The sequence below is a fragment of the Dermacentor variabilis genome, chromosome 9 (genome assembly GCF_050947875.1).
Source record: "Dermacentor variabilis isolate Ectoservices chromosome 9, ASM5094787v1, whole genome shotgun sequence".
In the NCBI taxonomy this organism is placed as follows: Eukaryota; Metazoa; Arthropoda; class Arachnida; order Ixodida; family Ixodidae; genus Dermacentor; species Dermacentor variabilis.
In genome coordinates this window covers 12435542-12456249 of record NC_134576.1, presented here as the reverse complement: position 1 = coordinate 12456249, position 20708 = coordinate 12435542, and the positions used below count along the sequence as shown (strand labels likewise).

General features: G+C 44.7%; 1 protein-coding gene across 2 annotated transcripts in view; it reads right to left on the bottom strand.

Annotated features, from left to right (window-relative positions):
- Positions 1 to 20708, bottom strand: part of LOC142558612 (agrin-like) — a 521743-nt gene that overhangs the window by 284856 nt on the left and 216179 nt on the right. For both annotated transcript variants that reach the window (XM_075670788.1, XM_075670789.1), the window contains exon 2: positions 17306 to 17347. In XM_075670788.1, the coding sequence (XP_075526903.1) occupies positions 17306 to 17347 (42 nt within the window). The remainder of the gene's footprint in view (positions 1 to 17305; positions 17348 to 20708) is intronic.

Sequence of the window (20708 nt, the reverse complement as noted above, 5' to 3'; positions counted from 1 at the left end):
ATGTAAGAGCAAGAGCAGCTGCACTCCTACTAGGGCAAGTTAACTACCTCGATCGCGTCCCGTGTGACTAATGTTTGTCAAATCTACATCGGGCGTGGTGCGCCTGCATAGTTACGCTTTGTTTCTCAGCGCTTGAACGTTCATTGATGTGATTCTCTTGTGCGTTCAGCGCGGCTGCTTGTAATACGGTCGTTCGCACTTCAGTTAAATGTGGTCGACCACTTTTGCGTCGCGTAGAAAAAGGACTGGCCTAGCCACCTTTCGAAGGAACCGGCGCGGTATTGGTTCTCCCTGATGCGGTCGCGTGCTGCTGTTGCTGCTTGCCGGACGCCTTCAGCATTTTTTCGGCTCGCTTTGTCTGTGCGTGTGCGCTGTGCTCGCGCTCGGCTTGATTTGTGTGTGCGTGCGTGTGTGTGTGTGTGCGCTCAGCTCGCTTTGTGTGTGTGTGCGTGCGTGCGCTCGGCTCGCTGTGTGTGTGTGTGTGTGTGTGTGTGTGCGCGCGCGTGCGCGCGGGCGCGCGCGTTCAGTACATGCCGGTTTGTATGGGCCGGCGTGTTTGCGCGTGTCTAGTGCGTACGTGTTTTGTGAGTGTGTTGTCTGTGGGTCGCTGTGTGTGCGTGCACGTGTTAGCGTGTCTGCCTGCATGCATGTATGTGTGCTTGTTTGTGTTCATCAATGTGCGCGTGCGCGCTTTTGTGTCTGCGCTTTGAGAGTGCGTATACTTGTGTGTGCGTGTGGGTGCGTTTTGTGTGCGTGCGTGCGTATTGCATGAGGCCGGTAGAGTTTTACTCGCAATAAAACTCTTCCGATTTGGTGCAGCGAATGTTCCCGCCTGAAAGCCGAGTTTGGTTTCAAGCCACCCTGGACAACTGCTGTAGAGGCGCCGTTTCTCGGGAGGACCAGTGGGAAGGCGCCAAGTATACGCTTCGTCCTTTTTCCTCCCATGCACTGATAAATCAATAGCCTTGTTTTTTATTGTGAAAGGAACGGTACATCCAGAGCATAAATAAATGATTAAGAAATCTGGTAGTGTGTTTTAAAGACGTGGATTTCCCATTAGCCCACATTTCTTTTGATGCAGACAACCGCTGAAATTGTTAGCGGCAGGTTATTCGAGACGTTCTACGTATATAGCAATTGTCTTCAGGAGCTTTAATGAATTTTGAAAATTTGAAGCGTTGTGCTTTAGAGGTATCATATACAAGCTTTAGGTCTCCGAGTAATTTGCATGCCCTTCGAGAGCTGTCGCCTATAGCCCTATTGAAATTCGTAACTACAGTTTGGAGCACTGGGGAAGCTAGAAGGCTTGTCCTGGCTCTCGAGAAAGTGTTTAAGCTGGTGGTGTAGGTTGAGGAGTTTGGGGTTGGTAACACAAAGGATTTTTTATGCCTTAGCAGTAGGAGTGACACAGGATAAAAAAAATGTATGTGTGTCAAGCACAGGAAGCTGCTCATATTGTAGAAGCATGTGTGTGCGTGTGTGTGTGTGTGCGCCCATGCATGCGTGCGTGTGTGTGAATTCTCTCCTCAAAAGGGAGTATGTGTGTAAGTGAGCTATTTCATTGCTGGTCTGTTTGCCAAGAATTGGCAAGAAAACACAATAATCAATTTAACTTGAAATAATAAACTTCAAAGCATACTGGCGTACTGGCGACAGCAGCATACAAGCATGCAGCTGTGTGACAATCTTAATGCATGACTGCAACATCTGGAAGGAGGCTTGCTTCTTCAGTAAGCAGCACAAAGTCCATATTCTTGGCTTTTCTCGTTCAAACCAAAACGAGGCTCATCGCCAATGATCTTGTCTTTTGCTCTAATAGCATTTGTTTATCTTGTACTTAGAGCGTCGTTTCTCGCAGGTCATGCAGATGGTAGCAGCAATTTCACAATGCCCAGCCTTGGCGCCCCCCATCAAGAGCAAGCCACTTGCGTTCGCCTTCAGACAGATGGTTAATGTCTTCTTGAAAGCGGTTGAGAAGACAACATTGTAAGTAGATATAGTTGTGTAGTGTAATATAATAAGTCAAGTTATAATTTAAAACTCAGGCTCCTTGGCCGCCTAAGCTTGATATGATGTGCAGTTGTGTGTGGTTGTAAATATTGCCGATGGTACAGTCCATACTGCAGGTATGACTGCTGATCCAAAGTATACATTTGCATTTTCTTGATGGTCTTTCATAATGAGAATTTTCTTTGTGCAAGAATATTCACAGAATGCCGGGGCATTGTAGCATCATATTCTTTATTGTGCATTCACTGCTAATTTCGTATGACCTTCCTGCTACCAATTTATTTGCAGGAAAGGAATATTTGTTTACTCTCTGCAATGAGCTTGTTATTTGCTCATTGCATTACACTCTTCTACCGTTAATTTATTCCCATATAATTATCAAAACCTTGAAATTTCAGCTGTTTTTATTTTGAATACAATATCAAAATCAAAATGCACCGGATTGCAATCTAGACTGCAAGGGATTTGAAGAAATTACAAGAAACCAGGACCTCTCGAGAGCGTTAAAAAAACGTTTCCGCAGGTAATGTGCCTAATTGTACTGCGCTAGCTGCTCACGAAAATTGCAAGCATATTTCATTTCACATAGTTTTGCAGGATATAGCAGGCCTATCATAGTCTCTGAGCACAACCTTACCTCATTTGCATCATGAAAATGTCTCGTGCTGAATTTGGGACAAGTTTTGAAAAATGAATGTATCATAATTTTGAAACTACACAAAGTATTGGTTGAGGCTAGACAGTTTTCAAACAACTTGACCATGTTGAACTTAGCCATTACAGGACGGAAAAAAAAACATGCACAGGAGCATTCATTCAATGAAATGTGATGCTTGTGGTTATTTTCCACATGCAAAATGTACTTTTAAGCGAGAGAGGGCAGGTAGCCACTTTACAACCATTATGACTCATGCGGGTAGTAGCAACACAGGATGAGAAATGGTTGTGTCTCTGAGGTTCATTGAATATGTGAAAACTCATATACAGTACACCCCCCCACCCCCTTTGAGGGGTAACCGTGCAATATGTTTTGGGCAAGAAAAACGATTGTTCTAGGAGACAAGAAATTTCAGGCTCTAGTTGAGAGGCTACAGAAAGGACCATGTAAATAGTCACAGATTAACATAAACTGCATCGGAGTGGCATCACAGTTTAGAGCATGAAGTGGGAGCATGAGGAAGGATCGTAAGTTTAAATAAGGGAATACTACTTGTCAGTGCATTGCCAAGCTAACCCATTGAAAGAAGGGGGCGTGCTCTAAGAAAAATAGTTGATCACACATGCTAAATTTTCGAGGAAAGTATGCCAAAATGCCCATTCTTACTAAATTAATAAATGAGAAATACACGATGAATTTTAGGATGCAGAAAGTGTCTAATAAACTGCATTGTAGAGTTGGATATTGTTGGGCTGGATGCATGTATTTCAGGGCAAATGAGAATGCCAGTGGGGATTCCCTCATTTTCATTTTGTGTGCACACTCTGTAAAACAGTTCTCTGTCTCCTAGTGTAATAATGTTGTGTAAAAACAGTCATTTTTTAATGCCTTGTGCATTTAACTCTTAATGTGCCATATCCCGTAAGCTTCTCACCTGCAGTACTTATAAAGTGTAATGCAGATATATTGCAGATTTCATAATGTCAATTTTGTATTAAGGTCACATACACACTCTTGGACAAATGTCTGTTGTTGAGAGATGTCATTGGTAGTCTTTAAACTTTATTCACTCTTATTTTCTATGGTGAAAAGGCTACTGTAAATTTATGTTTTTGCTGCTGTATGTACCTTGTGTTCACAATGACATAGTGGTTTAGCATTGACAGTAACATGCAATTCCTTAATTTGCAAAATAGAAACGCCTCCTACCTTTCACTTGTCTTGCCCAGTTGCCTGAGCGGTGCATTCTGCCCAGTCACATTAATTATCATTTTTCCGCAAAGTACGTGTGTAATTGCACGGGCTGAATTCTCATGATTCTCTTCTTATTTTGCTAATGCAGGATGCAAGATTCCAGCAATGCCATGCGCTGCATTTATTGGTCAAGATGCTCAGAGAATGGAGTCCCTGCACCTCGTGGTTAACCGTGAACATTTCTTTTTCTTTTGGAAAGCTAAAGGCCATTTGCTGCATCACTTGCATTTTTGCAGCTCAGATGTGTACTATATTTTTCTAATTTTGAATCAATATTGGCTGTTCAGTATAAAAAATGATGTACAGCGTGAAGGACAAGGACTGCGAGAGACACACTCCACTGACTTTCAACAATATTTTATTGCGTTGCCACATCGTGTGTGTATACACAGAGGGGTCATGCGCAGAAAATGAAAGCCAGTCGCAAGGGGTGTTCTAACAGCAAGTCATTGTAAAAAGAACATGGTCACTTGAAAAAAAAAACATCACAATTTCTATCTGTTTAGATACAAAATTTCACTAGGGGTCAGCGTGATAGAGGGGCCACTAACGCACACACTACCCAGTTTTCTGGTGAAATCAGCTTCAATAATTTACCGGGTGAGCTGTGTCTCGCTGAAACTTCCGTATCTTAAAGAGGGGCATGCAGCCGCAGTCCCGGCAATGAATGCCCAAGTGGCCTTGAACAGTGTTATTGACGTTGTTATAGTGCTCTCTTAAACGATCATTTAGGCGCCTGCCTATCTGTCCAATATATTTACTGCCTCAAAATGGGAATTTGGGAAACCACATTCGTTGCACACATCGCAAAACGTTTTCTGTGCCCGGCAGAGCAACAACTCTGACGTGATTCAGGCGCGTTTACACACTTACAGAGCCTTGCCAGCTTTTCCGGGGCTGAGAAAAGGACTGCGATTTCTGTAGGTTCCCTAATCTTTTTTAGCCTATGGGAGACATCATGAACATACGGTAGCACTGCAAACCTGTGTCTTTCAACCGGCTGGTTCCTTGACCGAGCGCGCTCATCATGTTTTGTGCACTTCAGAAGCTGTTCCGCTATGCCTGAAATAAGGCCAAAGGGTAGCCAACCCAAGAAAGGCAATCAGCCTGTGCAGCAACGCTATGTTGCATCTCGTGTGAGCAAGATTTATTGAGGCTGTTCAGGAGGCAAAGCTTTACAATATCTCATTTGACTTTGTTGGACAGACAGGCAGGCGCCTAAACAATCATTTAGGAGAGCACGATAACAACGTCCATAACACTATTCAAGGCCACTTCGGCATCCATTGCTGGGACTGCGGCTGCGTGCCCCTCTTTGAAGATACGGAAGCTTTAGCGAGACACAGGTCATCCGGGAAACTATAGAAGCAGATTTCACTAGAAAACTGGTTAGTGTGTGCGTTAGTGACCCCTCTATCGTGCTGACTCCTAGTGAAGTCTTGTATCTCAACAGATAGAAATTATAATGTTTATTTTTTTCAAAGGGCGATGTTCTTTTCTTAGTACAGTCACTTGCTGTTAGACACCCCTTGTGACTCATATTCTGCGCATGCCCGCTTTTGTACAAATACACATGATGTGGCAACATAATTAAATATTGTTGGAAGTCAGCGCAGTCTGTCATCTCTCGCAGTTCTTGTCATTCAAGCTGTACGTAATTTTATCTCATTAATTGCAAACTATCCCAAGAAACTACCCTTGTTCAGTATAATTATAATGTTTGATACGGCCATTTGCTGGCAAATGTTAACAGTGTGATATTTAACTTGAACTTTTGCATGACTGCCTATGCCTGTGTTCTTTTAGTAACCAGAGTATGGCTAACTTATTAAACCATATTTGCTAATTTGCATGCTCACATGCTATAGCATGCCTTAATCTTGAATTACTGCATCTAAGTGCAAATAATTTAGAAATTTACTATGTATTTTAAAACACTGTCCACATTTTGTGCTCAGCAAAATCATTTAATCAACAGTGGTTTGTTTTTATCAGGCCTCCTACTGCACTTTGCACCCAGGCACTAGTAGATGTGGAATATGCACTCTTTTGATTTATAGTAAGAAAAGAACCTATTTTCAAACTACATATTGTATATGTACCAGTGCCTTAGAGTTACAAAACAAAAATTTATAGAAACTGGTATTGTAGTTAGAAAAACCGCTACACAGCACCTTTAGCCCAGAGAACTCTCGTTTCACAAAAGAGGACAAACTATGTAGGCACTAAAAAATTCTACGTATTTTTTGTGCTCAAGTAATCTTGTTGGAAATAGAAAATTAGCAATAAGGCTTCTGGCATAAACCTCACTTAAAGCATGTCTATGCTTGGAAAGTATTGTTTCAGTCTGAAAAATGTTGGCCAGTTATGCTTTACATCGACTTTCCAAACTTTTCATAATGCTTTGCGATTACATTAGTGTACAAAATGACACGTGCCTTTCTTGTGCATTTGCTCTGCATTTCAATTGCTTCCCTAATTCACCTTTGCAATATGCCTTTTTTTAAGGCATCAAAACGTGAATTTTCGTTCACTGGAGCCTAATACTAAAAATTTATTCCTTTATGTGGCCCAAAACACTGCGAATCAACCCAGGCTCTTTCAGTGCCGCTATACATAGTTTCTTCTCTAATAACAGATTTGATCAATACATATATTTTAGGTACCTTTGTGGGGAATGTACATGTTCTTGTACTTACCGATGTGTTTGGTGATTGTGCATGTTTATATTTCATGTGATTTATGTATATGTTGTACTCTGTATTGCAGCATGCAATAAATATATTTGCGTTTTCTTGAAAATGCAGCATATATCTTACCAGTCTGTGTTGCATATTATTTGGATATGGAAATCGTGATAACCTTGGTGTTGATATACATGCTCAAAAGTGTCAAGTTTGCTAGGTTGTATTTGTGCAGCGAAGACAGGTTTTCCAATATACACCATGAATTACTAATATGTAATGTGATCCACACGTATAGGTGTTGTGTATGCCCATCGAAGCTTCAAGGCCGGCTGTTCGACAGTGCGTTTGGTAGCCGAACTTGAACCTTCTGGCACACGCAATAGTTGCGCGAGGATCGCTGTACATAGTAGTAATTGAAGGCGTGTACTGCCGAATCTGCCTTCCATACACGCTAGAAATAAAAGGGTGTACACCCTTCCAACACCCACACAGATGGGTGTTAATTTGGACGAGCACCCTTACACCCTAAATTTATTTTGCTGGACACCCTTCCTTTAGGGTGCTATAGTGGCACCCCAACTGTAGGGTGTAGACAACAGCACCCTTAGGGTGTTCGTCTGGCGACAAACTGATTTACACCCTTAAGGGTGTTAAAATGTTTAGTGTGTACTTGGAAAGCAGTAAGAAGCTTTGTCTACAACAGTCGAGCGACTGGCTTAAATAATGCGTCAGCACCTGAACACCTGGTATTGAGCGTTGTAGTCATGCAAAGAGCAAAGGCACTGCTCATTTCATAGCAAAAGCTCTCTCAGCTCGGCCAAATAGTGCAAGGTTTTTTAATAGCGCTCGCAATCTTGTTTTGAACCGATACGAAGGCGTCCCCTCTATTGCGTGTTCACTGTGAGCAACGGTTGTGATTTATCAGAGCAGAGAGAGCGTCCAGAGCTAACAAAAATTGCCGCGAAAGGCAACTTCACACGGCGCTACGTTTATCGGCGGCATTGTGGGAAAGCACGGAGCACCTCAAGCATTTTGCCTACGTGGAACGTTTTGCCCAGGGGCATGCAGGCAAACGGCATTTCTTTAAAGGCAGTCCAGGAGGTTGAGCTGGCAGGGCCAGACGCTCCTTTTCTTGTTACCGAGTTGCGTGAATTGCCTCGGGGCTCTTACTGGCGCGCAATATAAGGACACCCGTTATGTTAATTAAAAGAACTCTTGTTGTCCATTCAGACTAAATGAAAAAGCGGAGGCCGAACTTCGGGATGCAAGCTGATATGCCGGGTGGTGTGTGCAACTGCAGGCGTTTTGTTAGGAAGATCGGCGAACTAGTAGACGTTTCACGGGAAGTTGACTGCAGCGTTGCCATATACATACTCATTTCTCAGGGACTTGTGCTGTATTGTGTGCACTGTGTATTGCCATTATGCCGTATGTTGTATTTAGTACTGCGGTTTCTCAGAATATACTAATAAGTTGAATGGGCTCCTACCGGTGGTCTCCTTATGGCGTTATGGGTAAAAAGAAATAAAATAAATAAATGAGTTGTATTTTGCGTGACACATATGCCCACCAACATTATGCTCTAAGAAGATAAAAACATTACAACACTAACCAGAGCACGAATGCAAGTGGCACGAGGAGCCTCAGATTGGTGGATTTTAATTTACAAGAAAGAAAAACACCGCAAAGTTGAATCTTATGTGACGCGTGCGCAAGAGAAATGATAATTTGGAAGGTATGTAACAAATGTTCAAGCACCAACGTGCTCACCGTCAAAATTCTCCCCCTTAGAGACAACACACTGGTTCCACCCCTTATTTCTTTGCTACAAGGACCCAGGGAGTTTTCTTCTCCTAAACACCTCATTAACGATGTCCTTTTCTTTTGAATTGGCATCCCATTCCCAAAATGCCGCCCATAAAGAACGGGTCTGCATTTAGGCGGAAAAAAGAAAGAAAAGGTGCATGCAGACAATCCTGCGAACAGGGAACGTGTTCCAGCGCAGTGCTGGAATCGAGTAAAAACTCACGCGCGATTAGTGCACAGAGCGCCGGATAATTATCATGCTCCCCAATTCAGCGCTCCTCTTTTGTCAAATATGGTCGCACGTGGTGGGCACGATCTTTTAGACGCCACTGAGACTACATTTAGAAATGTGCATTGATAGTTTGCCATTCAGATACAAATTTGCTGTGTACAATTGCCTGAGAGTAAAAGGAACGTGATCAGATACAATGAATATATTGAACAGGTACATAAATATAATGACTTTAGCTTTGTTCTTCCGCCGTGTTCTTTTCCCCCTTGAGCCACCTTTCTTTTCCTGCGTTTTCATCTGGGACGAAAGGTGAATGCAGTCGCCCGTGACGACCCTTTGCGAGACTTCATTGTTCTTATTTGAAGTTTTCTAATCATTCCAACATTATTTTTCATAGCAGCTTTTACTCAGAAGTTAGTATTTTTACGCAATCTTGGCGCAAACATTCTTATTTTCATATTTGCTGCTAACTTTAAGAGACGGAGCGAATTTCATAAAGCAAGAGCTTTCATTATTATTCTAACAGTCATTCGGCTGTTACTGAGCACCAGAAATCGCACACGATGGATGTTTATTTACTTATTTATACTGCAGACCGCCATGGTGGTCTTGGCAGGAGTGGCGTACAAGTAATAAACACAATCATAGCAAGCAACTAACAATAAGACATGGAGAAAAACAACAAAGTAGATAATGCAAGATAATCCAAGTAAACGCCGATGATAGTGCTCGTAACAACTGAAACAATAGCGGCTTGAAAAGTGCATAACGGCTAACGGGCTGCATGTAGTCAACCCTTCCCTGTATAATAGTTGCTACGAATTCAATAATAGGCATTACATTGAAAACGATAGAGAAAAGTGTGCCTATCCTTTTGACAGTAGAATCAGTGCGGCGCAAAGCATAACATGTAGAATTATTGGCTCTGCGTATGTCTGCGTATGTGACTCCGATAGAGCATCCGGTTATAAGCTAAACGACGGTAGTTCTAATGTAACCTCTGTAAAATTTTTTTTTTATTTAGAAGGTCCAAGGCCAATTCGTGTTTGTTATCACCGTTACTAAACCGCACTAATTTGTCCACGTCTTACTGCGGCCCTAAATTTGTTACTCTGTCTTCAGCTATAGCAAACCCACCGGGTATCTACAAGGTTTATGATCTCTTGTAGACCATTCCACGGCTGCCAGCCCAGCCAGCAGATCCAGCGGTCCAGGTTGAGCACTCGTGTCATGCAACAGCTTAAATACATAGTAGCTGCCATCCGTCATGCACTGCCGCCTCCTAAAAAAAGTAATGCACCGCACGAGGGACACCATATGTTGATCCTGTATGGCGACGGCTAGCCTACCTATGCTTCTATATACATCGACTTGGGCAAATGTAGCACGTGACATTTATTCAAACGCGTTTTTGTCGCCAAACCTATTAATTCATGTCATACGACTTCAGGCAACACGCTAAGAGTGGCAATTAACCGAGATGCTGTACCTGTTCGCCTCAATATGCATACCTTATTTGGATGATTCTATATATCTATATAGGTAAATATATTCTAGATATTTGGATGAATTTAGGTGGCAAGGCAAAATACTATTTTTTGTCCCATAAGTGAGTGATCCCTCTTTCAGCTCCAGCGAGTCCTATAGAAAAAGGAATGCCTAGTACTAATTTGTCATTTCTGCCCATTGTTTTCCTTGGCCCCATTGCTGATTTCCCACTCCGAAATATTTGCGGAAACTCCACTGGAGATGTCTAAGGATGTGTTAGCGCACCCGAAAACTTTAATTGGCCCAGCCCAAACTTCAATGGGCCACCCCACCCTGAACTTTCAAGTTGGCCCACAATCTAAAACTCACTTGACCCACTCCTCAAATTTAAGTGGCCCACCCGTAACTTTAAGTTGGTCTACCCACAAATTTAAGTTGGCTTACCCCATATTTTATGTTGCCCATCCCCTAAACACATTTTCTACCTAGTCCTATGTATCTCTATGGGTATTCGCTCTGATCAATTTCATTTTTTCAATTGTTCTTCATTGCTGATCAAATCTACTATAGTCATCGACATTTGCTCTATTATAATAATTAAACGTCCTAACGTCACAAAGTATAAATTTTTTTACTGAAGTACTACAGCGCCAAACAAACGACACTCGCGTGTCCGTGTCACTTAGTGTGTCGGCTGTTTGGCGCTTTAGTACTTCAGTAACATGCACCAACTAGCCCAACAAAAAGATCTGCTGGAATACATTTTTTGCAGATATAAGGCATTACACTCTTCGCGTGACAAAGAGATTTCGCTAGAGTACCCGCCAGATAATGTTTGAACATTAAAAATTGACACTTTGTTTGTTTCTAATGGAACAACAATATCTTATTTCATTTCTATGCCACAATTATATAGGGTGTCTCAGCTAGTTTTAGTCAGTGTTTAAAAACATACCGATGCGCTCTAAGACGACGCGACCAAATGCATGTTGCTGACTATGGTATGGCGTAAGTGGAAGCCAACTCGGAAGGCACGAAGTTAGGGAAAATTTCAAATTAGAAAGTTCTAGAGTGTTTTGGACAACGTATGACTACACAACTTCTAAGCTTCTATCTATTGGGGATTAGTGTTTTTCCGCTTGCTGCGGATGCGCGGGAACTACAAACAAGAAAACACGTGACATGACCGCTTGGGCACCGTGATTGCAGCGCTCCAAAACGTTGCGAGTGCAAACGAACATAGCATTTACGTGGGTGTGCTGTCGCTGCGTCTACTTATCAATATCATGAACCGCCGTGAGAGAAGCACATCATTGGTGTAAATCGCACTGCCAACGCCTGCGCAACTGCCATGTCGCCTTTTAAGCGCCAGCACACACTGCTAGATACTATGGTCGTTTGTAGCGGAACGTTTGGGAGCGCAGCAATCACTGTCCGCAAGCGGGCATGTCACATGAAATTTTTTTCGTATTTCGCGTGCGTCTGCAACACGAACTCGCCGTGACGGTGTCCAAAAAAAGACCATATTACTGGTATTCAAATGGGTATCATGGTAGCGGGCATTCTAGAATCGTCGTTGCTTTTCCTGCGAAGCGGTACGACGCAGCCGTGCCTCCCCAGCTCTGAAGATAGCGTCACGGGAGCATTCTGATGACGTGTCAAGAATGGTGGGATGGAGCGTGTGAAATGGAAGCGTGGGATTTCTCCCATGCAAGAAATAAAGTGGAGAAAAACATGCATAGTCATGTCAGGAGGAATTAAAGGCAAATTTTCTTAAGGGCAGAGCAACATCCCAGTGATGATGGTTGGCAGAAAGCTACAAAGTAAGCATATCTATTATAGTGCTTTTAAGATACTCTCTGAGGCCGTTTGTCGGAGGCTGGTACGCCATTGCGAACTTGTGTTTCGTAGCGCAAGAGTGCAAGCGGTCCTGGACAGCCTTCGACATGAAATAGTGGCCCAGGTCTGTGGGGAGCAGCGCCGTGGTGAAGTATAACGTTTTCGGGAAGGAAGTCGGTGGCCTCGGTTGCACAACTGGTTGGAAGAACTCGAGTGATCGCGTACCGAGTCGTGTAGTCGGTAGCGACTGCTGTCCACCTATTTCCGCAGGCACATAGCAAGAAAGGGGCAAGAGGGTCAAGAGCAACACTAAAGAATGGCTCTTATGGAAAGTCAAGGGGTTGAAGGAAGCCAGCTGGGAGTAATATTGGTTTGTTTTTGCGCTGGCATTGCTCACAGGAAGCAATGTAACGGCAGACGGAACGATAAACACCGGGCAAAAAGGATCGATGCCGAACACAGGTAGAGTCTGCAGCGGTGGCGTAGAGGTAGAACACCCGCCTCGCGTGCAAGAGGTCCGTGGTTCGAATCCTGGTGCCCGCAATTTTCCACCAGATTAAAAAAAATCCGCGTGTTCATAAAATTGCACAAACAGGCCTGGAGTATGGCCTAATCCCGGTGACCAGAACCGGTAACGCACTCCCTCACCAGAGCAGGATTGGCCACCCTGGTGCAGTACTTGGCCACAACCTCCTATATGAACAGAACAATCAAACCCCGGCCCTCAGTCCCCAGCAGCTGCGAAGCAACTGACCACGGCGGCTGTCAGACCTGCGACGCAGCAGAGGGTGCTAAGAATCACTGGCTCCGGACAGGTCGCCATTGGAATATGAACCTGGCAACGTTTAACACTAGAACGTTATCTAGTGAGGCGAGTCTAGCAGTGTTATTGGAGGAATTACAGGGCAGTAAATGGGATATAATAGGGCTCAGTGAACTTAGGAGGCCGAAAGAAGCCTATACAGTGCTAAAAAGCGGGCACGTCCTGTGCTACCGGAGCTTGGCGGAGAGAAGAGAACTAGGAGTCGGATTCCTGATTAATAAGAATATAGCTGGTAACATACAGGAATTCTATAGCATTAACGAGAGGGTGGCAGGTCTTGTTGTGAAACTTAATAAGAGGTACAAAATGAAGATTGTACAGGTCTACGCCCCTACATCCAGTCATGATGACCAGGAAGTCGAAAGCTTCTATGAAGACGTGGAGTCGGCGGTGGGTAGAGTGAAAACTAAATACACTATACTAATGGGCGACTTTAATGCCAAGGTAGGCAAGAAGCAGGCTGGAGACAAGGCAGTGGGGGAATATGGCATAGGCACTAGGAGTAGCAGGGGAGAGGTATTAGTAGAGTTTGCGGAACAGAATAATATGAGGATAATGAATACCTTCTTCCGCAAGCGGGACAGCCGAAAGTGGACCTGGAGGAGCCCGAACGGCGAGACTAGAAATGAAATACACCTCATACTCCGCGCTAACCCTGGCATCATACAAGATGTGGACGTGCTCGGCAAGGTGCGCTGCAGTGACGACAGGATGGTAAGAACTCGAATTAGCCTAGACCTGAGGAGGGAACGGAAGAAAGTGGTACATAGGCTTGCACATATCAGACAGATAAAGCAAGCGTCATGTTGCCATTTCTAACTTCTCTACTCCGTCTCCGCGCTCCTTCCGATGTTCTCCGGACCAAAGTGCGCGTCGCTCGCCGAGAGATAGACGCTATGTGAGCTTCTTGACGTACGTCCCTGATGATATTCGATCGATGATTTCTTCGTCGCCCATGTACCGGCGCTCGTCGGAAAACTGACAGGTTCAGCTCTGAAGGGTGACGCTACTACAACCACTCGGCATGATTTTGCCCTTCTGATCTTGCTGACGAACAGAAATTTACTTGAGGCGTATGGGGATGGTGTCCCCGTAAGAGCTTTGATACCGGCGCACATGTATGTCTTGAGTGGCTATTTTCGTAGACGCCTGGTCAAAGTCCTCACACTTGCTGCGTCCCGTGTTGTGTGGGTCGCCCATGGAAGAACACCGGTCGTCATAGGAATGTGCGCTGCCCTTGTCAGTGTCGCTGGACGTAACGCCTCTGTTGTATTCACTGTCCCTGAAGAGTGACCCCGACGTGGTTTCGGGTGTTAAATTTCGATCAGCGCATGCGAAATTTATTGACCGCTCTGCGGAACTTGTTCAGCTCGATTTGTGCCGGAGTTATGACCCTGCTGATGAAATTTCCATCCGATTGTGTTCTTCAGAGCACATTCATATTGCCCCCAAAGTTACCACGTACGTCCGTCTGGCCCACCTTACCTGCACCTGACGGCGATGACATCGTTTCTCCTCTTTCGGACGTCCCCCTTGCCTATAACATTGCGCTTCGACACAATGTCGTCAATATAACTAACAATTCTACGTACATTCCTCTTGTAAACTTCGGACCATACAACCACGTTCTCCCGCAAGAAATAGCCTTAAGCAATTTGCTATCTTGCGAGACGACTTCCTATCGGACTTGGCTATTGAACCATCGTCTCACAGTGTCTCTTCGCCTTCTCGAACTGCCTTAGCGAAGCATGATGTTTCCTCATCTCGTACTCAGCACGTCCACTGGTTGCGCCGTTTGCACGCGTCGTTCAGCGACATATTTACTTGAATGGCCGCCATTTAAGCCAGACCTCATTAACGAAACACAAAATTCACACTGATGACGCCTACCTGATTCATCGTAGGCCATAGAAAGCGTCCTAGCCGGAGCAACAAGACATTCAAATGGAGTTCTAAAAGATGCTTTCTCGGGGAATAACTGAGCCATCTTTGAGCCCATTCTCGTCCGTTGCATTCCTAGTTCAAAAAGAAGGACCACACCTGGCGTTACTGTGTGGGCTCCTGGAACCCGAAAAAGTTAACTAAAAATGATGTTTACCCTCTCCCGCACATTCATGACGCTCTCGACTGCATTCGCGTGCGAAATAATTTTTTTCATGGATCTTTGTTGGGGATACTGATGGATTTCTGTAGACAACATGGACCACGAGAAGATGGCCTTTGTAACACCGGACGGCCTACACCAGTTCAAAGTCATTCCTTTTAGCTTGTGCAATGCTCGAGCCACTTTGTAACCCACGATGGACGTACTTCTGCGTGGACTCAAGCGCCCCATCTCTCTTGGTTGCCTAGAAGATCTCCACAACCCGCTACGCCAGTACTTACCGGGCCCTCCGCCAGGCGACAGATGGAACCTGCTGAATTTCTCCGATCACGATTCCCCCTTGCTATGCCCCGCCTCCCCGTGACCTCGTCCATGCTGGACGCTTTAAATGCCACCAGTTTGCTTCCACATAAAACACACCATAACGTTGCTCCCACGCGGGTGGGACACATGTTACAGCGCTGAAAGCAAGGCTAATAAGGAGCATGACGTTGGGACTAAAAACGACTACGTTAGGGATTATACTGTTTTGCCTGTCTTTTCGACATGACGTGTAAATATATTCCTTAGAGCGACAGAAAGCTGAGCTAGTTGGTAAGGATTCATTATGCAAAAATGAGGTGAGGCGTGCAGACAGGACACAAGAATAGAGAAGTGGACAACACGAACGACGACTATCAACTGAGGGGAACACTGAGGTGAAAAAAGAAAGAAGACACAAAACTCTTCTGCGCAAGCTTTGGAATGGTATCACCACGTGTCAGTCGGGTACATGTGCAGGTCTACGTGGGAGATAACTGTTAAGACTGTTAATGTCTTTCTTGTGTAAAGTAATCGAAGTCAGTGAGCGTGAGTCAGGCTTCCATTACTTTACATAAGGAAGAGATTATGTGCCTTAACAGTTATCTCTCACTTAGACCGGCACATGTGCCCGAGTGACACGTGGTGTTACCATTCCAGAGCTTGCACAGATGAGTTTTGTGTGTTTTTTCTTTTTTCACCTCAGTGCTCTCTCCATTTGATAGTCGGCGTTCGTGTTGTCCACTTCTCTACTCTTGTGTTCTGTGCACGCCTCACCTCTTCTTTGCATAATGAAATATATTCGCTTGTTTCTTTATTCCTTGTGCCACAAAGACAGACAGACAGACAGACAGACAGACAGACAGACAGACAGACAGACAGACAGACAGATAGACAGATAGATAGATAGATAGATAGATAGATAGATAGATTCAAAAGAAAATTCGAGGTGTGTTCAGTGGACGCGATCGTATCGGAGTGTGCTGTATAATGCAAAGGAGACACGAGGTGCATATATAGAAATGGCCCTTTGATAAATGGGAGGGTCGCTTGAGGCGCATGCGTGCGCAGCTGTCCGGAGGCCGCCATCATCACAATCAATGTATGCTATCTCATATTTAGATAATTATTTGGCTTATGATCTCGCCTAGTTGTTTCTTTCCTAAATATATGTAACAAATACTGGAAAAGTTAGAGGCCGCTGAAATTAACAAGGGCGCTTATCTTGGACAATTTTGTACATGCGAATCATGTTTTAAGTTGAGTCGATACACAGAAAGTTGATCCACAATAAATTGCTGAAACTTAAGCCGCTTCTTGGATTGCTTTTGGACATCTCGCTGCGTGTTTATTTCAAACGACTTACCTTATTTGCGGCGCTGCACATATATCAACTTACCGGCTGTGGAAATCTCATTGGCCGTATATTGTTTGCATTGCACTTCAACATGAGCAAATGACGTGCTTATCGGGCGTGTCGTGGGGGAGGGAGTCTTTCTTATTTTTTTTTGGGGGGGGAGGGGTATTACGCGCCTGAACCACAATCTCAGTATGGGGCATGCTGTAGTAGAGGACTGCGGAATAATTTTTACTACATGCGTTTCTTCAACTTGCAGCTAAATATATGCATATGCGCGTTCTTTTATAATTTCGTCCCCATCGAAACGCAGCCGCCGTGGCTGAGATTGAATGTGCGACCTCAGTCTCATCAGCACAACGCCAGAACCACTGACCTACTGCACTAGCATTGTCGCGTTAAATAGTACACCTTGCTGTTCATAATACTTCCTTGGTGTCTAAAAGTGTTTTCGCAAACACAGTGTTGCTTACAGAAGCATACAATAGCAATACAACTTGGTGATATACGGTAACTTTCGGACAAAACAACCAAAGCCACTTTGTAGAAACGAGGAGTGTTTGATTGTGTTCTATATACCACATGAGTCCCAGCACACGTTAAGGCTGCCAGCTTTGTAGACAATATTACACCGATAGGAATAACTTCAGAACACTATATACAGAACTCCCTTGATTTTGGTATAGCGAGGCGTCCGACTTCTATGACGCTAATATTTCGCCGCGCTAGAAAAGCTGCGCAACTTACCGGGAGAGATGCCGGAGTTGGCTTCGTGCTCATCAGTAACGTCTGCAAAAGGAAGATCCAGGAAGTTAGGGTCATGCGACGTGCACTACTTTATATATATATATATATATATATATATATATATATTATTTTACTTTAAGATCATAAGACATTACGGAGTGGGTTGGTTACTCAACAAACTAATTTTGTCACATTGTAGTGACAGTGAAGAAACCGCATGAAAACTATGAATCACAAAAATATATTTTTATAGGGCGAACCTGTGCCCACAAATCTAAGTTACACTAAAACACAGCAATAGCGGTGAGCACAGTCGGTAACTATCGACATCTAATCTGCAGATAAGACGCGTCGGCTATTTATGCATGTCTCAATGAAAGTTCGAGAGTAATAGCTACAGTAAGCGAAAGTTCTAGAATCACACGAGTATTCCCGTGGCGCACAGAAGAGAGAGAGAGAGAGAGATGTAAATAAAAGAAAGGCAGGGAGGTTAACCAGAGTTAAAACCTCAGGTTTGCTACCCAGCACTATGGGGAAGGGAAAGGGAAGTAAAGAGGGAAAGAAGAGCGCGACAAAAATAAAAGCATGAAAAAATATGAAAAGGGACGGAATGGGATCATTATAGTCTTTCTAATATGCCACTCTCACATAAAATGGTCAAAAAAGCCTTGACCGACTTTCGCTGCGACGCCCGTTAATGTCGGCATTCCAAGACTCACTGTTCTGAAAGTGGCCTGTCGTCAAGGCGTGCCAACGCGGTCGCTAGTGACAGCCGGCGCCCATTGTATCGAGGACAGTGGCAAAGTACATGTTCGATAGTCTCCTCACCGCAGCAGTGGCTGCAAGCCGCGCTCACGTCCATACCGATTCGGAAGGCGAAAAATGTTGTGTAAGCGACACCAAGCCACAGTTGGCAAAGTACTGCTGTCTCGAGTCGAGAGAATCCAGATGGGTCCAGTCGGTGTAGACGTGTGTGCTTGAAGCTTTGTGTTCCATAGAATTCTGATGGCTTCATTTGCAAGCACACGAATTTTCATTGCAGCATCTCTTCTTGAGAATGAAATGGAGTCTTGCAAGCCCTCCTCATGATCGTGCTGCTGCGTCGGCATGTTCATTGCCCATTATGCCACAGTGGCTTGGAATCCACTGTAACGTGATGTCGACTCCTTGCTCGACGAGGTGATGAAGCAGCAGTCTGATTTCTAGAACCAGTTGCTCATTGGGTCCTTGGCGTAAGGCAGAAACCAAACAATGAAGAGCAGCCTTGGAGTCACTGAACACGCTCCACTTCTTGGGTAGTTCATCAGAAATTACACGAAGTGCATAACAAATAGCAGCAAGCTCTGCGGCAGTCGATGTAGTCTGGTGAGATAGTCTAATCTTTATGGTGGAGGGTTTTGCTGGAAAGATCACCGATCCTGCAGACCCATTCACCGTGTTTGAAGCGTCAGTATATAGATGATGGTGCTCGTTGTAGGTCTCCTACAGCAAGAGCAGTGAAAGCTGCTTGAGTGCTGGAGACGAGAGTTGGGCTTTTGTTCGTATTCCTGATACCATTAGTCGAACCTTTCCTTGAGCCAAGCACCATGGGCGAAACGGAACTTTGGCTGGAGCTGTATAACCTGATGGAAGGTATGCACGATAGGGCAGAGCTGTTTCAGAAAAGGAGGCATGTGGTCGATTCTCTGGCACTGAGGCTAGATCATGGGCAGGAGCTCGAGCAAGGTGTCTTACGTGTCCTCTGAGCGCTTCCATGACTATATGGGTCTTGGCTGGGAAATTGTGCGCAATGGCAATTGTTTCAGCTCTTCACGAGCACCGCGGCAATCGAAGAAACACTCTAAGTGCCTGAGCCTGGACGCTTTTGAGTGTACGGATATTACTTCTGCAGGTGTTGGTCAGCACAGGCAAGCTGTATCGCAAATACCCAAGAAAGAGCGTCCTGTATAGTTGCATCATTGCATGTACTGACGTACCCCAGACTTTTCCTCTAAGAAACATAAACACATTAGAAACGTCCGTCAGGCGCTTCTTTAGGTAAGCCACATGATGAATCCAGCAGAGGTCACGATCAATGATGACGCCTAAGAATCGGTGCGTCCTGACATAAGGTATGCTTTGACCGTCCGTAGAGATATCGTATGATCTCATTGGCTTTCGGCTAAACGCGCCCAATGCGCATTTTTCGGGCGAGAACTTGAGGGCTTGTTCATTTAAGTGCGTCGATGTTGACGTCACAGCTTTTTGAAGCCTTGCACGTGCTTGCGGCCGTGTCACACCAGATGCCCAGACGCAGATGTCCTCGGCATACATTGATATTTTAATTGTGTTCGGAAGTCGTTCCACGAGACCAATAAGCACAAGGTTGAAAAGTGTGGGACTCAAAACACCGCCTTGTTGAAGTCCATGGTGTGTATATTATTGCGAGGTTGGGCCAGCTTCAGTGTTAACAAACAGTGTCCGTTTATGTAAATAACTGCGTGTCCAAGGGTATAATAGACAACCTAGGCCCACCAATTCCAATGCTTCAAGTATGGCGTAATGAAGAACGTTGTCGTAGGCTCCATTTATATCTAAGAACATTGCGACAGATAACCTCTTACACGTCTTTTGGTGTTGAACACAGGTTACCAGATCGATACCATTGTCGATAGAACATCGGTGACGTCGAAAGGCAGATATGGCGGCCGGGTAGACTTCGTAATGTTCAGTGTACCACTCAAGTCTGGTAAGGATCATTCGCTCAATTACCTTCCCAGTGCAACTTGCCAGCGTAATAATCTTGAGGAACTTTGCCCTCCTGCCAGGACTCATTATTAATATTAAGGAGCGCACTTCGTGCCCGTTCACCAAGATGACATAGGATACGGTAAGATATATTATCCGGACAAGGTGACGACAACCGATTACATAGGGCGAGCGCCGCGTGAAACTGCGTTGTGAAAGGCAGATCCATGCGTGAATCTCGTGAACCTGGAATACGGTTCAATGTAAGCGAACCTGTGCGAGTTGGGCGGCCTGCAGTCATAGCACAGAAGTCTTCCGCCACATCAATGTCTTGTCGGCGCTGGAATAGTGCTAGGGCTTTAAACGGAAAACGCTGTTCCAGAACAGGACCTAGACCTCGCACAGTTCTCCATATATAAGATAGCGATTTGTGGGGATCTAGCGACGCACAAAATTTCGACCACCGCGGAGCCTCTAGTTTATCCATTCGGCGCTGTATCTTCTTTTGAATTCGCCGGGCTGTCCTTAGATCCTGAATTGACTTAGTGTGTCGATATCTTCTTTCAGCACGACGGTGAATCGCACGAAGCCGCTCCAATTCCAGGTCGAATTCAGAATACCTTGGGGAACACGTGAGTGTGCGCGTGGCTGTCTGTGCCGTTTTATTGATAGCTTG